We start from the raw sequence: 19296 nt of genomic DNA, 5'->3' as shown, positions 1-19296 counted from the left end.
GTGGAGCGACAAAGTATCACGCCCGATACGACGTTGATAAAGCGAGGAAGTCGTGAATAAATTAGAGGGATGCGTGGTTAATCCTGTGTTGTCCTGTGTGATTACAAATATTTATAACAAATATAATAAAAAATTAATATGTTGGACATCAATGCAATTCCTTCATAATACTGCAGATTTTTATATTTTAATCTTTTAAAAATTGTCCTAAATTTTTTATCTCTCTTCCTTCTTCCACTCTGTTAATAATAACAAAACCCAAATTTGAGAGAAAAATCTCCCAATCTGGATTATATGTATAATTTCTTTTCTCTATAAGAATCTTTCTTTTACAGACCGATATAATGTCTTGAATAATTAATCGCCGTAATTAAATCGCCTATTCTTCGACCAAATAACGCATCGCGGAATTCCATCTCAATGAAGGAAACGCGCACAAGCGTTTTCGACAGCGTCAAGCTCTTTTTACGTTATTACGTGAGGCAATAAATTTACTTTTTGCTCGTCGGGACGATCAATTCCATTCCGACACAGTAAAGCGAAGTAACATTATTACAACATGCAAATCACCGTTTTTAGCGTACTAAGGATCTCATCGCGATATTATCGCGGCTGCGAGAGATCTTATTGACTCTTCGCGCGCGGCTTGATAATAGCGCGCTGAAGCAACTCGCGACGGCCGAACAATGTGAACCGTCGAGCCGGAGCGATGTAATCTGCAAATTTGATTGCGAATCATGCGAGCAGCGGGGTCGGCAGCGCGCAAGAAAAGGGTATCCCGGCGCGGTCTGCGCGCCGAGGTGTGCTTTAAACGTTAAAAACAGTATCCTCCGAGCGTCGGCGGCGCATTCTCGGTGAGAGCGATCGTCGATCGTCGATACAATCAATAAACCTGATTGTGAATCACTTAGCGGCGTTGTTCATCGCGCGGATACTCTCCCGGCCCGATCTCGCACCGGAGAGACGAGATCCGAGAAAGAGAGCGAGAGAGCAAGAGGGAGAAAGAATAAAAAAAAAAATGGGGGAAGAAAGAGAGGGAGATGGCGCAAAAGAGGGATCAGGACGGATATATACATATTATACACGTGTGTCGGTGCAGAGAGCGGGATGGTGGAGGGAGAGGGAGGCAGAGAGAACGGGGTGGCGCAGGGGGGTGGGCAGGACCCATTAGGCTAATCCCTCGTCGGCGGCCGAGGCCAAAGGAACGGAATAAGAAGGAATAAGAAAGCCACAGGCTACGTGTCATTCCTGCTTGCCTGCCGACACCTATACCCTGACCGACACCTCCGCCATACTACGAGTATATCCGTCCAGAGGTGCTCCCTATCACGATTGCCCCCTCGCTCCCTATTCCCTGTTCCGCATACACACTTGGCCCGTAAAGTTATTCAACCGCACGGATGCGATAGCGATTTTCGTTCTTATCTGGAAAGCGGAACGAGGCAAAAATCGGAAGCGAATCGGCTCTCGAATTGGGCTTTCGCCGCGGCAATTCGTCACTGCGTCCACCGAGCGCGAAATAAATAAAATGGAGCGATCTCACCCCAACTTGATTGTCACTCTTCATTTTGATAATCGCCGGCGATCAAATTGCACGCGAGAGTGTCACGGTTGCTCGTTATCGTTTACTTCGAGCTAGATTTGTTACAAACTGTTTTTCGCTAATGAATTTCACTAAGTGGAAAGTATCCACTTAGTGACGGCAATCGCGATATTTTAATAGCGACTTAAGTGCCTCTTCTCATTTTGATATTGATGGCAGGAAGTCGTAAAGCCGCGTATCCGTTTTCGGGACTTATATATTTTCACGGTGTGTGGTTTGTGTGTGTGTGCGTGCACGTGTGTACGTGTGTGAGAAACAGACGTCGCTCTTGCCTCGAAATTCGCACACGCGAGTTGCGCGGCGGATAAATTGCATCGCCGGCGCTTTAATTCGGCCGATCGGCATTAATCAAGTTTACTGACCGCGAAAGCGGTTAATGACGAATAAACGGCGGCGTGAACGAGATCGAATGTGCACCCGCTCGTTAAATAATTATTCATTTTTGCGCCGGTCCGCGGCGGCGCGGCGGAGTTGGATGGGCGAGCGAGCGGGCGAGCAGACGAGATTTCTATCGTCGTAATTTTGGGGAAAAAATTACGAAGCGCGTGCGGGGCAGTTATACATAGCGAGTATTAACCGTACGTAATTAACCGTACCGAAAGCGATACGCATCTGTAATTGACGGTTTCCGCGCGACGTTCCGCGGGTAGCGTTTCCTCCGAGGCGTCCTTCTCGTCTTGGCGAAATTCGCGTGCCCTGCTTTAATACGTTAATTATTATTTTTCAAAGTTTATCGAGTGCTTCTGGTTATTTATGGCAGCGCGCGATACTTTTACCGTTCTCCGTGTGTATATGCAATCCGGTTTCGGCTTTGATCTCTGTACATCCGAAATACGTGCGTCATGTTATGCATAGGACATTTCATAAAACATTAAGAAAATTATGCAAAAATTACAGATTGTTTTACATTGCATTTAAAAGTAGTATAGAAAAAAATTTGGCGACAATTTTTTATCCAGATAAAAAATTATTTCAATAAGAAAACATGTATTCTAATGAAAATATAAATAATAATGAAATAATGAAAGTATCTGAATTTTTTTAAGTACTTCAAATAGTCAAAATAAATTACGTAAAGTTTCATTGTGATGTAGAGAACAGTTCTGTAAAATAAACAAAATTTATTTATTTATTCATATAATAACTAAACAGACAATCATAGTAAAAACTTATAATTTATCTTGAATACTTAAAGTACTTGTGCAAAAAGTTGATATTATTCTTCATGTTGTAACAAAATAATTTAATTTTCAATAACAGCGAATCAACCATAAAAATATAATCTTTTATATGAACATAGTTTGTTAAAAGTGTTCAAATTAAATAAATTTCTAAATTTCATTTACTTTGCGGGGACTGCCCGATGCATCCTCAAAATGATTGCTTGCGCAAAATATCACGCGAAACGATACGCGCGCATTGCGGGACCGATTTACTCGATTAGATTGATTAAAGAACCGTCGCGGGGACGCGGCAGGGAGCCGCGGATGAGCACCGCTGTCGACGTGTGGCAGGCGGTCCGTTTGATCTCCGCGGGACCCTCGCGGAGCCCCTGGGCCTTGAGGCCCAGCTCTTGCCTCTTGGCTCTCGACTCTTTCCTCACATTCTCGACGGTCCGCGATCGAAGGATCTTTTCTCGACCCCGGCAGCATCCTCGCCCGGCCTGACTTCTTAAGACTTTGGGACACCTGTACCGCTAATTCCACCGTGTCTACCTGTATCAATCACAAAAACAGATTCCCGCTTCGCGTTCGGAACACCTAGCTGATCGTGCTCGCCCGCGGCTTACGAATCGGGATATATATTCCATCAAAGCGAGATGGAGATCTGCCTCGAGAGGGCTCAATGGCAGGTATTTATGATTAAAATCACGCGATCTAATGAGTTTATTTGTAGCGCTTACTATATTTATAGCACTCACTATAATTTGTAATATTCATGAAGCAACTACCATCATTTGTCGTCATTATTATTAAGGTTTCAAGATGGGGAAATGTGGCTTTGTACTTTTAAATAATAATTAATCTTCCGTAATTTGTGCTGCATAATCTGATAAAATTGAATATAAATAATTTAATCGATAATGTACCAGCTTTTTTTATTATTAAACTAAATTATAAGAATACCTGTGCCTATCAATCATGTCATCACAATTACATTAGAGACATATTTAGTTTTGCAAAATGTAAATTAGCTGCTTAATTATTTTTACATTCTGTATTTTTTTAAGGAAATATTTCGAAAGTTTCTAAATAAAAATCGCTTCAAATCGCTGATCAGAGAGAATTGCACGATTACCTGCGCGTTCAGAAACGTTTGCGGAAAGTTACCTTCGATGCCTTCGAAACGCGGGGCGAAACCGCGTCACGGAAATCTCGGAAGGAGGAAGACGGCGAGAGACGGGAGACGAAAGACGCGGGATAATATCCCGCTCGTCCCGTAAGATATTGACACTTCTGTAATCCGTTTGTCGGACATGTGGGCAACCTGGCTAATCCTGCTCACGCCCACCGGAGATTAAATCCCGCCGCGCCGACTCGTTCGAGCTAACTTGGTCCCTAACAGCGAGGGCGAGCGGAGGCGCTTAAGGCCCCGGCACATATATATACGCTCGCGTACGTCAAACTGGGTCCACACAGGGATCGGCGGAGGTTAAAAGCTCTTGATGCCCCTCGAGACGATGGATCGCGCGTCTCTCTTTCGCTTTTTCTTTTTTTTTCCTTTTAATCTTATCTCTCTTCTGCGTGTGTTCCATATTTCTCGCGCGATATCGCGCCGGCACGGCCTTTGCTATCGGACCCGCTGCGCGGACTTCTTTCTCGCTGCTGACAGCCTAAAAGGGTAATTAACCCTTCGACTGTCCGATGGGAACTTTACGCGGCTTTCGTGCGGTTTCGTGATTGTTTTGCTTCTCGCGAGCGACGAGCGGATAACGATCGAGTGAGAAGATAATAATTGGACGAGAGGCGACGTTGACCTGTCGTACGAAATTTATTGGAGAGTCGCGAAGATCGTAATTTTGCGCGTGCGGAATTTCTTCAAGTATGAAATTTAGTAGATTGAATATGAAATGGAACTTGGACTTACCTCCGCCTAGTATGCCATTAATAGTGTAATCCTTCTTTCCGTCATCCCCCGGCTTGCCGTTACCCCGAAGAAGTCTGCTAATGGAGCTCACACTTGGTGGATCCGAGAAACCCTCCTGCACACACAAACCAAGCTACTTATCATAATAATGAATTATATATACACTATCAAGAAGGTCATAAAATTTAATGTATTTTTAAGTTAAACGTTAAATTTAGAGTGTATTAAATTTAATGTAACTAATAACTGAAAAGTATATGCATGAAATTTAGTGCACATTTGACAATTCACTTTACATTAAATGTTTTTAATGTACTTGCTTGAAATTTGCTTCTGTTACGTTATATTAAATTCTTCTGCCGATTTTTAACAAGTAGGTAATTCAATTTATCTTGCCTTGTTGCTGAAGCTGTATTGCTAATCTTTTGGCCAATATTATTAATGAGACTCAAATTTGATTTTAATTCTTCGAGTTTAGTACAGTTTTTGTGTCTTTTAATCTTGATAATTTAAAATAACATTTAATGAAATACTTTTCATATTAAAATAATATTTGTTTATATTATTCTAACACCTTACACCCCGTAAAGTAAAAAAGTAATCTAAAATAATCTGCAAAAGTGTAAAAAATTCTTAATTACGTGGATGAATTTTCGTTTCTAATAGTGTTAACGTCAAAAAAATATAAGCATACTAAATCTCGCAGAGTAAAACGTCATTCTAAAAAAATCGCCAATTTGTGCAATTTTTAAGTGATTTGTCAATCTAATATTAGTAAAAATTCACTTCTGCAGATGTGAAAATTCATTTCTACAGAGCCAGTGCAACTTTTCATTCATAAGATTTAGAGAGTTGTCTTCCAGAAGAATTAGAGAGAGAGAAATCAAATCGAACTATTCCACGATTGGAATTATTCAACATTGGCAGAACCATGCATTTTTTACAGAAATTCTTCATCACAGGACGTATGATATTCATAAAATGAACGGGGCGATGCTATTATTATGATAATGATAAAACAGTTGTATCGCCATCGCCCTTTGTCTTCGCATTAATTCGGGTAATTTCTACATAAAAACATTCGCGATTTCCCGGATGGAGATTGCTAGGTTTATGCAAAGTTTCGCACGTTTCCGTCTCGATCGAGCGTTCGCCGGCTAAGAGATCGGTGGATTGATCGATCGTAGACGTTACGTGGCACCGTCGGCCCGCGTGTGGCATTTGCAACTGTAGACTACTGCACTACAATTTGGCGCGATTATTTTCGTGTCGGCATACACATTTGCGCCGCGCCGAGAGACTCTCAGCGTTATTGCATATTGTGTCTCGGCACCGTTACACGCGTGTTCATCACGGCGGAGCACGGACTCGCGGGATCCAGGTTGCTCGGCGACACGAAACGCATGGGTAATCGTGGAAAACGAAAGCAATTTTTCCACTGCGAGGCAACGCAATTGGATTTTATTGCGTCGTTCGCGCAGGTAGAACGCGAACGATCGCGATGACGATCCTGGGAGTTTCCATCGAGAGACGAAACTCACTTGCTCATTTGGGGAAACGTATGAAGCTACCGTCGCGAAATTTCACGCGTAATAAATAAAATCAATTTGACAAAGTAAAAAATAAAATTGAGATTCAACGTTTAACGTCACTTGATTCTATTTGATGAGTAAGCGCTCTTAAAATCGTTTCGTGGTATTTATTTTAAGTGAGAGATTTGCGAGAGAAGTGACTTATTGTGATTGCGGTTTAATTATAATACGTGCGACGTGAGACGAATGAATCATGAAATATAAATAGGATTACTACATAGAATTAAAATTGCTGCTTAAATTAACTGCGACAAGTCATACATTCAGTGTTCTGAAACTTGACGAATGGATGAGTCGCGATCGTTAGTCGCCAGCTTTTAATTATCTCGTACTCCAAAAGACGGAGAGGAATTCGTGATTCAGCAAACAATCAGTTGGAAAATCCGTTATTCCGTTTGTGTGAAAGACGGACTCTCTTCTTCAATTGCTGTAGTTTTGGCGTCGGTCTTGCAGTGGTACTTGCAAGTGACCGTTACGAGAAACCAAAGGGCCATAACATCGCAAGCGGCATCTCCGTTGAGCCATCATCTTCGTCGTAATAATTGTAGTTTCAACGATTCCAACGCGGTTGCTGATGGATGTCCGCAAAGTGAGCTATCCACGCGGAAGTAAAATAGTACATCCAATGTCCGTAGTACAAGCCAGTCCTTTCATACCTTTCGCTCCGCGCGAAAGAAAAATAAATGTTGCATACAAGAAGTATTGAGAAAAAAAGAATATATGAATTTGACACGCGCCTCGACACCTGCGGCAACATTTATTATATTATATGATGAAATCTAAGCATAAAAAAATTATAATCCGCAATTGTATAGGTAGATTTACAGAAATGGATGTTGAAGTCAGCTTTTATAAAATAATAATAGTTGTTTGTGCAATTAAGTAATTTCGAAATAATATTCTGATAAAAATATTACGATATGGCGAATCATGTTACTAGTGTATATTTGGAAAATTAATTTTGGGAAAAAATTGTTCAAGTTGAGAAAAATATTTTATATGTATTATGTACACGCATCCTTACGAGCATACGCAAAATTACAACAAACCGAGATATGAAAACTATTCAGATCAAATCCATTTAACTGAGATTGCAGAGATATCGGATGCAGTGCACAAGCTCGTATTGTTTCAAAGATTTCTTCATGTCTCGTGAATCGCAATAGAGTCGAATAGACAATTCGGTGACAACATGATGACAATCATGTCATAATAGAACCTCGCAGATCATAATTATAATAATTTATAAACAATATGTAGATATGTATATCTTATTAAGCGAACTTGCTCTTGCAGTTCATTGACATTTACATTTCTCGGCTCGTTCTTTAAAAAAAATATGTTCATATATAACTCCGATATCACGATCAAGATCGAGATTACTTAGATCAAGTCCATTTAACTGAGATTGCAGAGATATTGGATGCAGTGCACAAGGCTCGTATAGCGTTCCGAAGATTTCTTCATATCTCGTGATTCCATATCGAATATCGAGAAAACTGCGTCGCCACACCTACCCGGTCATATCGTCCCGCTGCGAAGCCGCGAAAATCTCCGCACGTACGCACGCGCCGATATCGATCGGCGTTATCAGCGGCGCGATCGAGAGACGGCGGCGGCGGCGATCGAGTGCGTGCCGTGCCATGCCATGCCGAACGGGCGATTCGCTAAAGGGCGATTCGCTAAAGAGAACGAGATAAATAAAGAAAGCGCCTGGTAAAGATCGAGTGAGCATTATCCCGCGAGCCAAGGTGAAAGAACTTGCCTTTTGCCTTTGCCGAAGATTTAAAAGGGGGTAGAGGGGAGCGGGTGGAGGAACGAAAGAGAGCCGGAGCGACGCGATTCGAGAGAGCCGGAAGGGGAAGAAAGAAAGAGAAAGAAAGAGAGAGAGAGCGGGAGAGGTAAAAAAAGAGAAGAGAAGAAGGAAAAGGGGGTCGTCGGTGTCGATCGCTATCTGCCGGATCGCCGATCTCAGAAACAATAACGATCCTTCTGCCGGTGGTGGCTGAGGCGTCGGGGTCCCGGGCGATGACAGGAAAGAGAGAGAGATAAACGCGAACCCGGCGAGGCGGCCGGACCACGGGAGCGACGAGGAGAGAGAGGCGCCCTGCGGGCCTCGGGGCCCCAGGAACGCCTCCTTCCAACATTAAATGCCGTATTAATGCCGGCCACGACCGGCCTGCCTCCACGACTGCAGCGGCGTACGTGTTCTCGAAACCGTTTCTCGTTCCTCCTCTACGGAGACGCGGCTCTCTACGGTCGTCTTGCTCTCTCTCCCTCTCTCTCCCTCTTTTGTCGTCTCGCCTTCGTTGTCCGCACTCCGCGTCTCTCCCGCTCTCCTTGTTCGAACGATGTTTTCGGCAGTTTCTCTCTCTTTCTATCGCGAGCCCTCTTTTCTTGCTCCCTCTAATTTCTCTTTCTCCTTGTATCCCTCATCGCACCTTTCTCTCCTTCGTTCTCTTTCGCAGACGCTTCTCCACTCCTTCCCTCTCTCTCTCGCCATTACTCTTGTTTTGCTCTTGCCTTGCTTTCTTTCGCGCTTTCACTCTCGTTCTCTTTCTGGCTCTCTTACAGTCTCTCTTTATCTTTATCTTTATCTCTCTCGCCTGTATTTTTGCACGTATACTCGTCCCTTGCAGATTGATACATTTTCTCCTTATTGTCGCTCTCCTGCGGTCGATGCAGCACACGATGCTTCTTTCGGGCAAGATTTATCTCTCTATCGAGTGGATCGCCCTCGGCGAGGGAGGCGTTTCAGATATCGAAGGGAGGGACAAAATATCTCGTCTTATCGAAATTTCGCACAATTTCGGTTTGAGAACCATCGGTCGATCTTATCTCGCTGAGACACGTAGAGATATTTGGGATCCCCTTGAGATCCGATACCTGACTTTTGTTGCTTCGAGATAGAAGAGTGCTACCGCGCCGGACGATCGACACGATCGCAAATAAAAGCAGAACGAGTCCGGGAGTGAATCGAGGATTCGCGTCGCTCGTGACGTTGCCATCGGATTAAATGGTCAATTTAACTTCCTAATAGTTCTCGGTGACATCATCTCTTGCTTTCATCTTCTACGCATGCACGGAAAAAAAAGGATTTGATAAAACAGCTAAGAACCCTCACTGATTCAGCAGATTCATAGCTGTAATATACGGATAGCCAGTTTTCCATGTTGAGAGTATCGACAAAGCTGAATGAAATTAATGATCATAACTGATCATATTTATTATAATAGCACAGCAAATTTATTAATACACACTGTTAAAAATATGTCATAAACTTTAATATATTTTTAAGTTAAACATTAAATTTAAAGTACCTACATTAAATTTAGTGTATCTATAATTGAAAAGTTTGTGCCTGATTTTTAGTGTACTTTTAACAAAAGAATAAATGTTTTTAATGTACCTGCTTAAAATTTATTTTTGTTACATTATATTAAAAGTATTTTTAACAGTGCAATAAAACAACTTTCTGTGAAAACCAATTAAGTATATGCACTATCATAATTGATTAAAATTTTTAACGAAACTACTGTTGAAAATGTCATAAAATTCAATGTACTTGTAACTCACATAAGTACATTAAATTTAATGTATCTGTAACTGAAAAGTATATTCGCGTATGAAATTAAGTGCACCTTGATAAACGTTTTTAATGTGCTTGCTTGAAATAGTATGTTATAAGTAAATTTAACGGTCAGTAGATATATAGAAAGTTTTTGTGTGATTAATAACCATTTTAAAAGTGATTCAAAAGATAATGTTTAGTTTCTTTGTTATTTTTAATTTATTTTGGATTCGGGCCTTATTAAGAATACGAGCATTTATTAAGGCTCAATGCAAAAACTAAAAATTTTTTTGTTTCGTTTTAAAATGTTCTAAATAGAAGATAATTTTATTTTTATGAGTGGTTGAAATAAACGTTTTATTCGCACTTATATATAAAGTACAGAGTTTATCAAAAATAAAATAAAAATTAGGTGTGCACGTACCTTATGAATATATATAAACATCGTCTTTGAATTTCACATAACTACGAATTTTTTTTCCAATCCAATATATTTAGATTCAGAAACATCAGGAGAAGAAATGATTCTCACATAATATAATTTTTGCTGATGAGAAACCTCTTCAGTTTCCTATATATTTACATATTCTCTTCACATTCTATAATTTACTGACGCCTACGTCGATAGCAACTCATAATTAAATATGTTCTCAAACGATAGCAACTCATAATTAAATATGTTCTCGGCGTTGACGTCGCGTGGGTAATTAATCTTCTCTCTCTCCTCGCGGTAATATCTTCCTCCTCCGTGCACCGTACGAACGACGTTTCTTCCTTTTTTTTCTCTCTCTCTCTATCGGAAAATCGTCGGACGATGCATCGGGATTGGACGGTGCAACGCGGAAGAGATTATACACGGAAAAGCACATTTGCATACTCGAAAATCGAGACGCGGAGGTGTTACGCCAATGAGGCGTGGGTGTAGACGGCGGTCAGTAAAGTATTAAAGGACACGCGAGTCGCCTCGGGCTGCTCACGTACCCCGCCGCTCTTGCCTCGTGCACAAGATTAAAAAGCCCCATTGAGCATGATCCCCGAGAGAGATAGAGACACGAGTAAGCGCGCAGAAAACGTCCACCACGTTCGATCGAAGGGGTCGAGCGATGGCTCGCGGGGTTCTCGCGAACGGAAAAATGTCCGCGTGACCGGAATAATGAAGCAGCAGCTTGAAATCGCTATTTTACCTTCGTACACAATCGTAGCTTCGAGAATTTCTTCTTTTCTTTCTGTTGTACGACGTATCTCCTTAATTTATTTAAGATTCTATTTCTCCGCGGGGGCTTTTATAACGGGAATCTTATTAGGATTTTGTTTCCCTTCTCAATACGTTATTCGAATAATTGAAGGAAATAATGATTTCTTGCGCTCACCTTCATGAGTTTATCTCTGATTTCCCAAGAAAATATTCCCGGATTGTCCCTCTTTAGCTCTTCGATCCTCGCCTCGACTTCCGGCGTGGCCACTCGCGGTTTGCTGCCGCCGATCACGCCCGGGCGAATGGATCCGGTTTCCTGATATCGATTCAGAATCTTCGAGACGCAGCCGTGCGAAACTCGAAGCTGCCTGGAGATCATGCAAGGACGGACTCCAGCGGCGGCCATTTCTACGATTTTCAGGCGGATGTGATTAGGGAGTGGTCGCCCGTTGATGAAGACACCGCCTAACTGATTCATTCGTCCTTGTCCTGCAAGTTGTACGAAGTTTTCTATTAACGAGAAGTCAATAGAAATACAACATTAGAACCGTACGTGTTATCGGTGCAAAAATATAAAAGTGCTGTTGGAAATTTTTTTAGCTTGAATTAATTGAACATTACATCGTAGTCTTAAATACTAAAGTAGAGAAAATCGGGACTAGAGTTGGTACAATTTTTACAATTTCGCCATTCGACATTTTAAACAACTAATTGTTACAGCTTCGAGAAGTGACGCGAAGACGACCGTGTGGGCGTGCAAATCCGTGCTTGTGAGAGCCACGAAGATGCATATGTAATCGGGAGTCTGACAGTCAAGCTACTTAAAGCTTACGATAACGTGACAACATTTACTAAGCACTTGCTATATTTCTATGTTAGCGATCGGCTTAGTTGTACACGGAAGGAACAATTTTACTGAAATGCAGATCTGAGAAAATAATTATGTTGAACCATTTAAAAAATTGTTTATTAATTATTTAGCTTGGTTGCTGGAATGTCAAAGCTGTTTATAACAACGTTATCATGCTTGGAGCGTCCTACATAATTATTTGGTGACTCAACGTAAAATTATTTTTTCATCCGTATCTAGCTAAATTTTTAGATGCTGTAGTACAATTACGTAGCCGTACATTGTCTGTACAACATACTCCATATTAAATTAATAAAGACGTGAAAAAATAACAGATCACAAATATGCATATTTATTGGTTAAAGATTGTATCCTTTGCAGTTATTTTGTGATGATCAAAAAATGCTGTTAAAGGAAAACGATAAATTAATTTAAATGTACCTAATTTTAACATAAAAATATTAAATATAGAGCGTTTTATTAGATATAAGTAATAAAGGACCCGTTTTATTAGAGTTAAATTAAAATAGAATGTGCATACATTTGTTAAAGCTTATCTTACATATGAACCAACATATTCCAACTCTATATGTTTAATTTCAATTATTTTATCATCACAAATTACTGCTCTTATTTAAAATAATATATTTATAGTAACAGAAACTTTTTTTAAATTACTATAATAATATGTCATTTGATTTATTCGTTCAAGAAAATTAATACGAAATTTTGAAGTTCTCGAAAATCTGCTTGCATTCCTTTTAATCAGATTTTTCCCTTCTTTTAATAATTGTTGATTTGAATAAAATAAAAAGTATTTATGTAAAAGAAATATTTTGTGATAATTTTTCCATTGGTTTTTGCGGTATAAATACATACATGGAACGCGATGTCAACTTGTTTCTTGTTGCCCCAACGACCCCCGATCCTTCTCTTACATATTTTCACGAATTTTCTTTCATACGAGAAAAGATTGAATTGAATTCAATTAATTAAAGGATAAAGGACATTGTCAAAACGCACATATCACTAGCACTATAAATCAAATGGGCGGATGTTCATTTCCCCCGGAAAAAATTGCGGAAGCGCTCTGGAAATAATCACACGTGTGTTCTCGTTAAAAAAAATGCGCGACGATGGTAACGAACGGAGCGAAGAGAAACGCGGTTTCGTAAGCGCGCAATTGCAGTGATTGAGCTTGAAATCAGCGGCGGAATCGGACCGGGGCGCAAACATGAAATCAGATAACACAGAAGCGAAGTGGCGCGGCAGCGGCGTGCGCTCTCATGCGGCCGGGGATACCAAAAACACGGTTAACAGCCGTAAAATTGAAGAAGTTATGCGCGCGAGGAGGCGTGCACCGGGCCCGTTTTCAGCACTAACGAGTATAAAGCCGGATCGTTAGTCGAATTAGCCACCCTACCGTACGTGACATTAGCTCCCGTATCATCAGGCCATCCCGGGTAAACGCGCGCGCGGTGCCGCAGCTCGTAATTACTATGTTTACGCATTACCGACGCTCCGTGTACACAGAGCGGAGAGACGGGTAATTATAATAATCGCCCTCCGCGCGAGCGCGCGCGCGCGCGCGCGAGACCGAGCTGGCGGAATCTCATTGTCAATAGAAATTGCCGGAATCCGCTTGTCGGAAAATTCTTAGATCGGTGGGAATTTTTGTCGAGGGATTCCCAGTTTTCGGGAACAATATTAACCAACGGTAATCGTCGCCTTTGTTGCCGCCGACGCTCGAATGCCTTCTAAGACTTCCGTTTCGGACGTCCCGCTGCGCGGCCGGCAAAAATTTCCACGTCCGTTTGAAACTGCGCTGTTTGTGTCGCAGATGCTTTATTTTAACGGCCACCTTATGCTTTAAGCTGTTTAAGCTGTTTAACCAACCCAGTGCAGACTCATTGAAAACATTTTCTTACTGATTTTCTTATTTGAAAATGTTTTCCAACAAGGGAAGGATCGGCAATACCCTTGAGGTTTCTTGCAAAAGATAATCCTTCGTGCCTGTATTAAGAGGCCCAAAACCTAGTTTCAAACACCTCTTGAGTTTTTCAAAGAACAACAATAAAGATAAAAATTTTGAAGTCATTGGATTTATAAACTACTTGATGGGATGATGAATTTTAAGAAATAAAGGAAAAAAATTAATTTTATTATTAACCAACTTTTTTTCGATACATAAGTACCATACGCTTCAATTTAATGCATTTTCGTCACTATCTTGATAATTAATATTTACTGTTGTTTTCCGCAAAAATTAAAGAGTGTCTGAAGCCAAGGGGATTCTTAACGTAGCCATGAAGGAGACTATCTTATGCAATGAACCGCATTTCGAAAGAGCGTTTCTACTTCTAGTCCACCTCTGCAAGTAAAAAAATCGATTGATTTTTAATTTCTTTAGAATTTTGATTTTTTTAATGCTCAATTTTTCCATGATACATACACTTGCATTTTATATTTTCAAGTATGGACGTGAACTGTATTGATTCTGAACTTACTAATATATTTTTATATTTCTGTGCGTAGAAAGTGAACGTTGCAAATATGCAACGCTAGAAGGTTAATGAGACAATTCGAAAAAATTCGAGGATTAATGCAACCTCGGTAACCCCCGTACGTGAATTGCAACATTCTCACAATTACTCTCGACATTTACTTCGTTACTATTTTAAATAACAATTCTTCCAAGTCAATCAGATATCATTTTCTTCCATTTGTCGCATTGTAATCGACCAGCATGGATCTTGAAATCAGATGAGAGCGGTGATCACGACACGCGCATTACCTATCATTTTTATTAATGACCCGATCGCTAATTACCTACTTAGCGAACGGGATATATCGTTTCGACAATTTGCGGTTCGCGTTGCCACGATGCGTTTCACACAATGCGCCCGAGGGAAAATTATGTCACGCCTAATAAGCACCCATGTCCAATACGGGGTATGATAATATCAAATGTAGATTTGTCTTATTCAATTCTCGAAGCGCGAACTCGCATTAAAGATGAATATCAATTAAATGGCGGCAAAGGGGAATGTTTAATGTACGGCCGGGCGCGGCGCGAACACGCGTTACCATTTAATTTACGACGGGATCGCTCTCGCTTCGGACAGGATTGATTTATCAAAATCACACGGCGATGCGATCGATCGAATGTGTGTTAATGGCGATCGTGACTGAATTTAATTATCGCCTTAATAACCGTGCACGTACGTGACGATTAAGCGGCTGCATTGTTATCGATGTGGCGTTGCGTAAATTATCTAATCGCGGTAATAGAATTTTCAAATGCGACGATTAACGTCGGACGTAATTCGACGCAAATGCACCCTTTTACGCGCGCCGTTATTATCTCACGAACGCCGCCCGCCAGAGACGCGCGCGACGAGATAAGATCTGAGTATCGCAATTAAGAAATGCAAATCGCGAAACTATTCCCATTAAAACCTTTATGCATTACATTCGTCGGGAATTGTATTTGAGCAGCACGATTATAATTCTCTCGCCGTGGTGCCTAATTAATTTATTTAAAAGAGCATTAATAATCTAATGCCACAACTTTGACCATTTAAAGATTATGCGTTCTTTTTTTTAATTGATGCAATAATACATTTGATTCCCTTGATTCGCGCGCGCGTTCTCATAAGAATTTCGAACTTTATCACGAGATAGAAACTTGAATTTTCGTAAGAATCTCGAGAAAATTTGATTATCCTCTTAGATACTGTATTATTAAACTTTCTGATTTGTTGATATATGAATATCGAGTTACATCACGTGTCTATCGTTCGTCATTCGGTAACATCGTTCCGATTCAATTTGACCCTTTCGTCATTTCGACGCAAACTAACCTTTTAGCATCTGGGACAAAAAAACCAACCTTGAAATGGATATCCGCCAAAGAGGGGCCTCATCCCGCTAACGTCCATGACGCCGGTTGTGGTCCTCGCTGAGTTATCCGAGTGACACAATTATTTTCACACACACACTGACCGGGAAAACTCCACTCTCGTCACTCTCGAGTCAGAAAGCGCCCGTTCTTCACGCTCGCCACTCGCCCCAAAAAAGAAGAGACTCTTCGTCGAGCATCCAGATCCAGAGGGAGTAGTGGTCGCACGCCTTGGTCCCAGGTTCCAGGTAGACACGGACGGTCGAGTGGAATCTCGCAAGAGGAAAAGAGAGAGAGAGAGAGAGAGAGAGAGAGCAAGAGAGGGAAGAGGAACAAAAAAAGAAAGCAGAAGAAGGAATAGAACTGGAGTGCCCTGCCGAACGGAAGAAACAAGTAAAACGCGACTCTCCGCAGGATCCGCGTGTAGGGGGTGGAAACGGTGTTCGCCGTGAAGTTGCCACCGGTTGCCCTCCAGCACGGAGGAGGGCGACGTCGCGATCGGGCACGTTCCTGAGCCGGGAAACAAGAAAACGAATCGGCAAAGCACACGCTGCTTTCGTTACGAGGGGTACTGCGGCAATAACGTGTCAGCTGTGGGGTACCGTGTGTCCCGTGTGTCTCTCCCTCGAAAGAGAGAGCACCGAGGGGGGCTTGCGCCGTCTGGACGTAGGAGCGGAGGGTAGAAGGGGGCTCCGTGATCTCTCTCGCTGGGACTCATGATACCAGTGGGGTCCCAATGCTGGCTACGCCCTACCACGTGGTTGGCAAACGAATGCCGCACAATGGGCGGCTCTGCCCACGGGGCCGCCCACGGAACGTGTCGTCTCGCGGAGGATTGCATCTCGCGTGTATCGCTGCTACTGATATGTGTATGGTACCGGGAACGCGATAGCGCGGCGTGCGAAGCGATCGCTGATCGTTAAGTGAATTTCGGCTGGAACGCGCGGATTTACGATGCGAATTTGAATCTTAGGTACAGTCCAATGGTACGATTTGCCATCCATTAGGATGAGATGATAGGTACGCTCTCTCTTTCTCAATAAATTTAAGAATTAAACGAATTCCAAAGCATCTTAATGTCATCTTCATTCGTGTTTCCTGAGTTTCTTCTGTTTTTCTGGTATATTTTCTTCGATAAGTTTTTCGTTTTAACTTACTACCACATCGTCGTGCAAGCTTTCACAATCGTGTTCTTTAAAGTTTTTTCTAATCCATCTCAAAATTCTTAGTCACGAGACGTTTTCTGTTAAACTTTAAAAGTGCCGGCCGCGCTGCTGCCACCGCCGCCGCGCTCGTCCAAGATGAAGTGATGAATTTATGACCGTGACTGGGAGTAAAATAATAATGAACATATAATGGGCCTGGTATAAATTTTTACGAAGAACTCCATAAACGCGCCTGTATACCTGCTTGTAAATCTGTCCTCGTACGGTAGCGAAGTCCCGGCAAGTCAAAGCTTGTAAGAGCGCCAGGGGGTCCCGTGAGACCTAGCCTAGAGTCATATGAATTTCCTTTTGGAGGACTCTTGAAAATTCTTGTGCTGCAACGAACACGGTTGAAGGGAGCCCGCCGTAGGTGGCTACAAATATTGTGCGTTTCGTTTCATCGGTGTAAGGATCGACTGAGATTTACAACTGATCAGCGAGAAACGCAACTTTTGAGAAATCATTCCGAATAAGTTCTGCTGGATCGACCGAGAAATCAATCTGTGAGGGAATCAATTCCATGACTAATTAAGGTTATAGAAGAATAACTCGAGGATACAATCATGGGATGCGACGTTTGAAGGCTGATTAAGTTGTAAAAGGAACAAGAAATCATGTATCTGTATAAAAAATGATGTTGTTAATTGAAAATGTGCGACTGAAGTTTTTTAATGTAAACTCGATCAGGTGTGTTTTAAATCAATTTACTGCTAATTTGCCGGACAATATAATGTATATTTAAAAGTGTGGTATTATGATTTCTGAAGTGCTCATTTTTAAATTTATTCAAAAATAAAATTTAAGTACTTCAGAATAAATATTTAAATTTATTATCGGAGGATTATCAGCAATATTTCAAAAGAGTTTGAGCTATTTCAATAAGAGTGCAGATTTCTTCAATAACTTTTCAACAATTTTTTTATAAGAATTTAAGTGAATCGTGGACATTTCGTTATTCCAGACCTATCAGAAATGTTGCAAACACATTTTCAGCTAAAACATTTCTGAGATATCTTTGAAAAATTTTGGTGCTCAGATGCAATTTCTGTAGATTGAAGAAATACACTAGCTTGTCAAATAAAAGAGAAAAAATTGTATGATAATTGTATTTTTAAATAATCGTAGATAGAAAATCGATAAAAAATGTTTCTCTTTTTTTAACAGTTTATCAGTTCGTGAACGTTAGATATGTCTTCTTTAGGTTTAAAGCTATAAGTGATATCAAGAAACGATTACGTTTTGAAGCATTACGAATTGCTACTGCTACACTCTTCCCATTTCGTGAGTGAGACATTTTATAAACTTGTCAATAAGTTCTCAAGCCGATTACATCGGTACAATTTCATGACAGGGGGCTGAGAAATATTGCCTCTCTTGCTTGTAGTCTAATCCACCGTTTCTTCTCATCGTTAGCCTACCGTTAACACCAAATTTGACAAATCTGATTGGATATGTGCTACCGACGGTAGCTGGGAAAAAAATCGATGCGTGACATCGAGTCAGAAAGAAGTTGCGAAGATTCATTCGTTCCGTGAATTTTTCCGAGCAAAGGTAGACAAAAGGTTCGGATCGACAGTTTCGTGCGTGACAGTATTTTTCGTACGTTGCCCAGGAGCCTGTGTAAAAGTCTCTCTCGGACGAAGGTCGAGTGCCGCTGGGTTAGGCACTACAGTGGGCTTTGCAGAAAAAAAAAAAACGTTCCAACTCGATTGGTCCCCCGCGACAAGGTCAAACGAAGAAGAGGATCGTGGGATGCGATGTCAGGTAGCACGCTGTAACGCGGAAGAAATTGATTAGCCTATTTCAAAAGTCTCATGAGACTCTCGGAACCGAACGAACTTGCCCTTTGTCGAAAACCGGACGGTCGCGATCGCCGGCGTCTCGCCTAAAATCGAGTTTGCTGCCGTAGTAGTAACGCTCTTTTTCCAGCCTCTTCCTTCGTTTCCTTCGATCTGCAAGAACTAATATGCACGATGATCCTGTTTCGATTATTTTACAGCGCCAATTTAAATCCTTCATCTACTTTGAATCATCAGAAAGCAGATTTCACTAACATCACTTTCTCTCTCTTTTTTTCTCAAAAATTGAGAGTAATTTTTTATATCCCAAGTTTACAACAGCTAGAAGAAATCTGAGAAATTTTAAGGAATGCCAAGTTGAAGAAAAATTTCAGGGGATTTATTGTTCGCACGACGGATACGCGGAGCATTCCGACGTTATTGTCACTATTAAAAATTACCGGAGAAGATTCTTAAACGCACGCACGCTCGGTCAAAAGTCGATATTACAACA

General features: G+C 41.3%; 1 protein-coding gene across 1 annotated transcript in view; it reads right to left on the bottom strand.

The window, feature by feature from the left end:
* LOC105207408 (protein gooseberry-neuro) overlaps nucleotides 1-15839 on the bottom strand; it is a 29666-nt gene extending 13827 nt beyond the window's left edge. Inside the window, exons 1-3 of the mRNA XM_026136971.2 lie at nucleotides 15791-15839; nucleotides 11224-11537; nucleotides 4691-4805 (exon numbers count right to left, since the gene is read on the bottom strand). Of these exons, the coding sequence (XP_025992756.2) occupies nucleotides 4691-4805; nucleotides 11224-11537; nucleotides 15791-15839 (478 nt within the window). The remainder of the gene's footprint in view (nucleotides 1-4690; nucleotides 4806-11223; nucleotides 11538-15790) is intronic.
* Between the last annotated feature and the right edge of the window lie 3457 nt (nucleotides 15840-19296).

This window comes from Solenopsis invicta, chromosome 9, assembly GCF_016802725.1.
Source record: "Solenopsis invicta isolate M01_SB chromosome 9, UNIL_Sinv_3.0, whole genome shotgun sequence".
Taxonomy (NCBI): domain Eukaryota; kingdom Metazoa; phylum Arthropoda; class Insecta; order Hymenoptera; family Formicidae; genus Solenopsis; species Solenopsis invicta.
The sequence above is the reverse complement of the archived record's forward strand: the minus strand, read 5'-3'. Positions and strand labels throughout refer to the sequence as shown.